The sequence below is a fragment of the Atta colombica genome, unplaced genomic scaffold (genome assembly GCF_001594045.1).
Source record: "Atta colombica isolate Treedump-2 unplaced genomic scaffold, Acol1.0 scaffold239, whole genome shotgun sequence".
Lineage (NCBI taxonomy): Eukaryota > Metazoa > Arthropoda > Insecta > Hymenoptera > Formicidae > Atta > Atta colombica.
In genome coordinates this window covers 52,305-59,045 of record NW_017259337.1, presented here as the reverse complement: position 1 = coordinate 59,045, position 6,741 = coordinate 52,305, and the positions used below count along the sequence as shown (strand labels likewise).

Below are 6,741 nucleotides of genomic sequence, written 5' to 3'. Positions count from 1 at the left end.
ATATATATATATATATATTAACATTACGCAAAATCAACTCCAGTGTCTAACAAATCGCGTAACATAAAAGATGCCTTTTTTGGAAGAATCCTAAAAATATAAGAAACTTACATTAGATCATTCGTCTTGTGTATACGAATAAAGAACGTATATAAGTAGCGAATTTACCTAAGTACATGTCCAAGATAAAGCAAATATCCTGGTACACTAAACTCCGCGTAGTTTCGGCGAACACCATCTAAAATTTGTCTAGCAGCTTCTACGGCAGGCATTGTACCAAAATAACTCGGAATTCTGCAAAATGCATTTTTTTATAAATTAGAATAATTCAAAATCGCATAGATGATAATAAAAACTAACATATAAGAAAAAAATTAAATGTATAGTTCACAAATATTGAACACCTAAAACGTATGTCTTTTGCAACTTCCATTCCAACGATAAAAGGATAAACATGAACCAATGAAACAATGATGTTGCTATTTGAATGTCTTAATTCCATATGCAAGGATTCTGCTAATCCTTGGACAGCAAATTGTGCAGTAGATAAGGGAACCCGGGTTCCTCGACCACTAGATCCATTGGAAAGACCAGCGACGGATGAAAGAATCGTAATGTGGCCTTTACCAGCTTGTCGCATACATGGCAAAACTGAATCCAACAACTATGAAAGAAGATTGATTATACTAAGATTTTTATATCAAGATATTAAACTATTACTCACCCAAAAATGACTGATGATTGATAAGTCCATAGTGTCTCTTACTTCTGACGATTCTTGTATTAATGCACGTGGGCTGGGCAAACCACAACAATGGAAAAGCATTGTAATGTTTCCTAATTCGATCTTAATAAGATTCACAATTTGAACAACCTAATATCGACATATTAATAACATATCAGAGACCAAATGATTTATATTTATTAAGAGAAATGCTTAAACATACTGCATCTTTATTTCTCACGTCGCACTGATAGCTTTTACATATTCCATGTAACTGTTGAGCACGTTGCACAGTAGCAGTGCAAGTTTCTGTATTAATGTCTACACAAGCAACCACGACACCAAATTGACACAGCTGTAGAGCAAGTTCTTTGCCTATTCCACGTCCTGCACCTACGACCTAAATTATGTCCTTCCTTTGTAATATGAAAAGATTTGCATTGACAAGAAGTAGATTGTAACAATGTTACCATAGCCACTTCATAGTTGATATTTTTCAATGGTGGTGGTCTAAACATTCTGTAGACTGCGATCAGGATTGTGTAGCACACTCCGATAATGAGTGTCATGAGATCCAATCCTAAGATGCACAACGAATATATCCGCAACAGCATCTCTGGTGGCTGAATATTTCCTAATTTGACCTGCAACAAAGCACAACAGAGATTGCATAACACATGGAATGTCTCATCATGTCGTATAATTATTTGATGATAAATCTTGACTCAGCAATTCAGCTAATGTAATTTTTATGTCGATAGTACAAATTATTCAAGATCACTGTCGTATGTACGTACCATTCTGAAATTATTTAGAAATCGTGAACACGTGTAAATTTAAACAGGCCTAAAGAACCCGCAATAACATACCTTATTTCAATTTTTAAACGATATGTATATTTGTCGATAACACGTGTCGCGTCACCGCCGCCGGCCGGCCAAGACGCAATCTCTCGCATCAGCGTTATCTGAATGCTCTAAATAAAAGTATTTGGAGGGAATGTGAAAAAAGTTACACGATTGAAATGACTAAAATTAATCACTGGATTCGATACATAGCCGATTAGACCTTTTCATATCCATCATAATTATTGTCTAATCAGCCAATCCAAGCTGAACGCCTCAACTAATCTGAACTTCTGAGTTCTTCGCCCGATTGCTACGGACCTCTGAGGAAGCTTCGGCTAAACTTGTTTAATTATTTTACAATTATCATGCGGATTATCATTGCTGCTTCATGTGTCCGATCTCTGGATCGAGCAGCCTGGCTCCTGTTTAGATTTCCATCTGGGTATTTTCCGGGTGTCATGTCACCCTTGTTTAACGTTCGGTAAATGACAAGGTCAGGTAAAGTAATACTTGAGTGGCACTCGGGTGGGAATCTGAACGTAATCCTGCAGAAAATCTTTGTCAGTATATCGACGCATGCGTAGATTGTAGGTTACGTTACATCTGATTTCGTAAGAGTTTTTAGGATCCATCATTTACTATTATTTTGTGAAAATTCAACAAACATGTGGTATGAAATAATTCCATCAATGGTGATAATAGGCATGATACCCATATTACCTCAATGGGTAACTTATTATCTAAATCAATTCACTCTGGGAAATGTAAGTATGCAAATGTTATGTATGACATAACCTCTCTGTAAATTTGTAACAATTTGTTAATACTCAACAAATTAAACATTTTATTTCTAAGAAATTCCTCTTTCATAGCAATTGGAACAATCCTTAAAAAATAATTTATCCTTGAGGTATAAATTTATGAGAAAAACAAGATATAAATAGGTAAGTAATAGTTTAAAACGTCTGAAATCTAATTGCAAATATATTAATAACTTCCAAGCTAAAGACATACTTCTTACTTTTAAATAAATTTCTATAAAAATAAAATTGTAATAATAAAATGTATTTAGCCAATAATAACACTAAATTCATAAAATTCAAGAACTTATTGAATTAATATGCATTATATTTAAAATTATATATCTATATATTTTGTATATCTTCACTCGGAAAATTCTAAAAAGATTAATTATTTCTTAAGGATTGTTCCGATTTTATTATGAAAAGAGATTTTTTAGAAATAAAATGTTCAATTTGTTAATTTGGGCATTAATGTTAACAATTGCAGAACTTGATGGAATTCAGATGATTCTAATTTTATAGCTATATATATTTATTGTTGCAAAATCTTTACAAAAATACTTTACTACATTTTACTTTAGTTTTTTGATGCTATTTAAACAAATTAAAATTATGAGAAAAAACTTTGGAAAAGGTCAAAAGAATTTGTAATACAAATTCCTTTTTTGGTTCGCATGGAATTGAGATGTTACTTCTTCGACTTTTCTTTTCAGCCAATGCGTAGAGATTTGAGAACTACGTGGGATCGCCATATGTTTACAAGAGATAATCGTATAGATGGAGCCCCATGGAAAAACAGAGTAACTTAAATAAAAATAATCTTATAATGGCTCAATAATAATAAACAATAAATAACAAGAAAGGGCTACAAGCCAGATTTTTATGTATTTCAAATTCTTAGAACATATATTCCGATCTTATTATTAGATATGAATGACTCGTAGTTCTTTCTTGTTATTTATTGTTTAGAATAACTTAATATATTTACTACAATATTTTATATGAATTTAAATGATTTTATTTATTCATATTTAATTTTTTTAGGGACTAGAGAATGTTCCTGATGATTAAAAGTACAAATATAATAAATAAATCATTGTAGCAATAGAATATATAACAGATGAAATAGACAAGTTTTATCATTCAATTATAACTTAAGTACAATATAATGAAGTGTATACATGATATATATAAATATATTATACATTAATTATACTTACTCATTATTTCTGATTTCCTAAATGTAAAGACGAAACTGTAGTTATAAAATCTAATTATTTATATATATATATATATACATGAGCTCAATATCTATAAATCTACGTTTAATTTAACATTCACAAATTCAATTTGCATTAAAAAAATCTTAGATAATAAAAAATTCAAATTCAAATAAATCTATCAAATAAAATTTTATTTTGATATATAAACAGTAACCTTACATACACTTATAGTTATCTATATTTGAATAGTTCATTGAATCGTAGTAATTAATTCTGGTAGCAAAGCAAACTTGCTAAATTAATGAATTGTAAAATTACACTCATAAGAGGATATAGGTCGGATTACTTGCTTGCATGGATGTCTTACGGTTGGAGAAACTGGAATCAGCGGGGTAACATTATCTCGGTTCTGGAGTCTCGAGTATTCCTTAGCTAAGCGTTTCATGAATACACCATACATGTGCGCGGTATTGATAAGGTAAGGGCGTAAATACTGAGTGGAAACTCCCCGAAGTCTTAAGTATGATATTTTCGGAAAATCAATAGTTAGCGGCATACTCGCGGTAATGCAACTTAGTCACTTTATCAAGTTAACGTGTAGTAGAGCTTTAGATAAATAATGGGTCATGCCGCTCCTATCGTATTTAGGATGTATGCCTTGTGTCAAACACTTGACGGATTTCAGCGAGATGTTTCAGAGATGCTGACGCGTAATTAATATTGACTCACGTCTGCATATCGCGTTTACTATACTCTCAACCTGATAAGGTTTATTCACACGTCACGAATACAATCATTCGAATACGATTATCTGTATTTATACATTATAACAATATCATTTGCCTGTGAATATTTTTTGAATATCGAGAAATTTATAAATTTAGCGTGTATATAAACTATCGCACAGTTTGTATGATACATAATTCTGAATAAAAAAAAGTTTCATCTCGCTATTTGTGGATAATTACGCAGATAATGTTGATGAATTTAATAGCATTAGTAAGTTGTGCAAGCTGTTTATCTGACTAGATTGCATCAGTTTATTGTCGAGATTGTTTATTCTGTTATTGTCAGTAAAGCAAAATCTAAAACGTCATGACTATGATTTAATGTTTCGTATATATAGATAAGTAATTATTTCATATATCTGCCAAGAGATTAATTTCTAGTTATTAATTTCCATATAGTGTTTTAGCACTATACTTTACACTATATTTAATTTATATTTTCGTCACGATGTTTTGTTTATAATTAAAGAGAGAGAACTCTTTGTAAGACAGAATCAATACAATCAATCTAGGTATACTGAGTGTACACACACCGATTGTAACTTTTCTTATGTTCGGAAATGTTTCCTATTTTGAATCTGGTCATCAGTTTTCAATTTTGAACTCAGCAAAAGGTAGAAAAAAATTGCAAAGTTTAAATAGACCGAGTCTAATTACTTTATATATATATATATATATATATATATATACATATCACTCATCTTAATTATAGAAGTATTTAATGTTGAAAATTAGAAGATTAATCTCTCATTAAATTTTTGCGAAAAGCCCAGCCGCAGATTCGTCAAAAGAGGTACCATTAAAACGGGAGAGCACATCTGATGCTCTTCTCGTTTTACTATGGAGACTAAGTCATTCCCTTGAGAGTTAGGTACCTCCGGAATCCTATTTCTGGGGTCCGCAGTTTCTAAAAGAAGTCGTTAAGAAATTTTTACTTCAAAGCAACATGTCTCAGCCACGCAAGCGAGTCGATTAAAAACTTTCCAACTTAAAATCGCATGAAAAAGTTATAAAGTATTTTTTCCTTTTTGTTTCGAACACGCGACATTACGAAGACATTTGCATTGTGAATTGCAATGTGTATATATGTATATGTAAAGAGTAATAAGCTTAAACGTGGGTTTTTGTACGATAAACACGTGGGTGACGATGATACGTCTCTCGATATCCGCTATTTGAGCAACAAGTGCGCCAAAGGAGGGGTTTCTGGGAAGTATGTTACTCTTCGTGCGATAAACTTTGACATTTGGGGCCGTAGATTAACGGGAAATAATCACTGTCAAGAGCAAAAGTAGCAAGTATTAATAAAGCAACAGCTCTGATAGAACTTATAGTTTCGTAAACGAATACATTTTAGTGTTGATACAAATAATCTTATCTCTCTTTTGAAGTCTTTTTCTGATATCATATATATTATCATTTTGCTATAAAAAAACTAAAAAAAATTAAGTTTCCCAGAAAAGAGGAAAGCTATTTTTTAACTTGATAGAAAATTATTGATTAATACATTCTTTTTGCCGATAAGCATAAATATTTGATCAAGAATATATTTTTATCCAGATAACATATGCATCTTGCATAATAAGATACTCTTTTAGACATCTTTTAGATAAAACATCATCAAATGTGTTATGTTATTTTTATCATTTTTATTTTGCAATCCTTACAAAGTCACTCTTTTTTTAGTAGTGGCAGATATTTTTAAATCATCCTTTCTGAATCGTTTTTGACGAATTTTTGTACTTAAAAACATCCAAAATTTTTGTATTTTTAAATATCATTACATTTTACAATTTTTGTAAATTAAAAAGTGATATTGAACAGAAATATTTAAAAGAAATATGTTTATTAATTATACATTTTAAATTACAAATTTTTATTTTTTATTTAAACTTTACATTTATAAAAGAGATCAGCTTTTTCAAAATTAATACAATAAAATGCACAATAACTTATAAACAAAATTGCCTTTATATCTCTCAATATGGAGAGGCCTCTCGTGTAGATAAATTTATCAGTGATTTAATAAATATTGCCATACGCGTCTAATATCTTAAACATTTTCCTTGTTCCATGCTACAGTCATTGTACAAAACCTTTCTCTTAATACTCGAGAATGTAAGTGATGATAAAAAATTATATTTTTCTAATTGTTTCACTTCCGACAAAGTTGAAAGAAATTATTACACATTAATAATTCATTGTAGAGAAAAAGGGAAAGTGAGAGCGAAGATAAAAAGCTAAATAAAAAATATAGTATAGTTATTTTTAATTAATATTATTGCCACCGATTTGATTCATTTCAGCAATCAAGATATATAAAAGACATTCAAAAATATTTATATATAAGTATAT

The 6,741-nt window shown here is 30.3% G+C and overlaps 2 protein-coding genes across 4 annotated transcripts; one reads left to right on the top strand and one right to left on the bottom strand.

Annotated features, from left to right (window-relative positions):
- Positions 1–23: 23 nt before the first annotated feature.
- On the bottom strand, positions 24–4,263 carry LOC108688799 (17-beta-hydroxysteroid dehydrogenase 13-like). 3 transcript variants are annotated; one of them, XM_018195216.1, is made up of 7 exons: positions 3,966–4,263; positions 1,195–1,368; positions 948–1,124; positions 725–874; positions 405–664; positions 169–294; positions 24–90 (listed from the first exon to the last, which is right to left on the bottom strand). In XM_018195216.1, the coding sequence occupies exons 1-7, from the start codon at positions 4,152–4,154 to the stop codon at positions 24–26; spliced, it is 1,143 nt and encodes a 380-aa protein (XP_018050705.1). In that variant the 5' UTR covers positions 4,155–4,263. The 3 variants fall into 3 exon arrangements, with proteins under 3 accessions (XP_018050705.1, XP_018050708.1, XP_018050707.1); XM_018195219.1 differs by lacking the exon at positions 3,966–4,263 and adding an exon at positions 1,594–2,038; XM_018195218.1 differs by lacking the exon at positions 3,966–4,263 and adding an exon at positions 1,522–1,593.
- LOC108688800 lies at positions 2,173–3,590 on the top strand. The gene is made up of 3 exons (XM_018195220.1): positions 2,173–2,336; positions 3,089–3,175; positions 3,420–3,590. Exons 1-3 carry the CDS (start codon positions 2,238–2,240, stop codon positions 3,444–3,446), a joined length of 213 nt encoding a protein of 70 aa, XP_018050709.1. The 5' UTR covers positions 2,173–2,237; the 3' UTR covers positions 3,447–3,590.
- Positions 4,264–6,741: the final 2,478 nt, after the last annotated feature.

What these genes read in the sequence shown, in the direction of transcription:
- LOC108688800 (XM_018195220.1), top strand. Translation starts at nt 2,238, where the DNA reads ATGTGGTATGAAATAATTCCATCAATGGTGATAATAGGCATGATACCC. An exon ending in ATCAATTCACTCTGGGAAAT is followed by an intron (nt 2,337 to 3,088) that starts GTAAGTATGCAA and finishes TTTTCTTTTCAG; the next exon opens with CCAATGCGTAGAGATTTGAG. An exon ending in GAGCCCCATGGAAAAACAGA is followed by an intron (nt 3,176 to 3,419) that starts GTAACTTAAATA and finishes TAATTTTTTTAG; the next exon opens with GGACTAGAGAATGTTCCTGA.
- LOC108688799 (XM_018195216.1), bottom strand. Translation starts at nt 4,154, where the DNA reads ATGCCGCTAACTATTGATTTTCCGAAAATATCATACTTAAGACTTCGG. An exon ending in TGATTCCAGTTTCTCCAACC is followed by an intron (nt 1,369 to 3,965) that starts GTAAGACATCCA and finishes GCTTTGTTGCAG; the next exon opens with GTCAAATTAGGAAATATTCA. An exon ending in TATCTTGGACATGTACTTAG is followed by an intron (nt 91 to 168) that starts GTAAATTCGCTA and finishes TTATATTTTTAG; the next exon opens with GATTCTTCCAAAAAAGGCAT.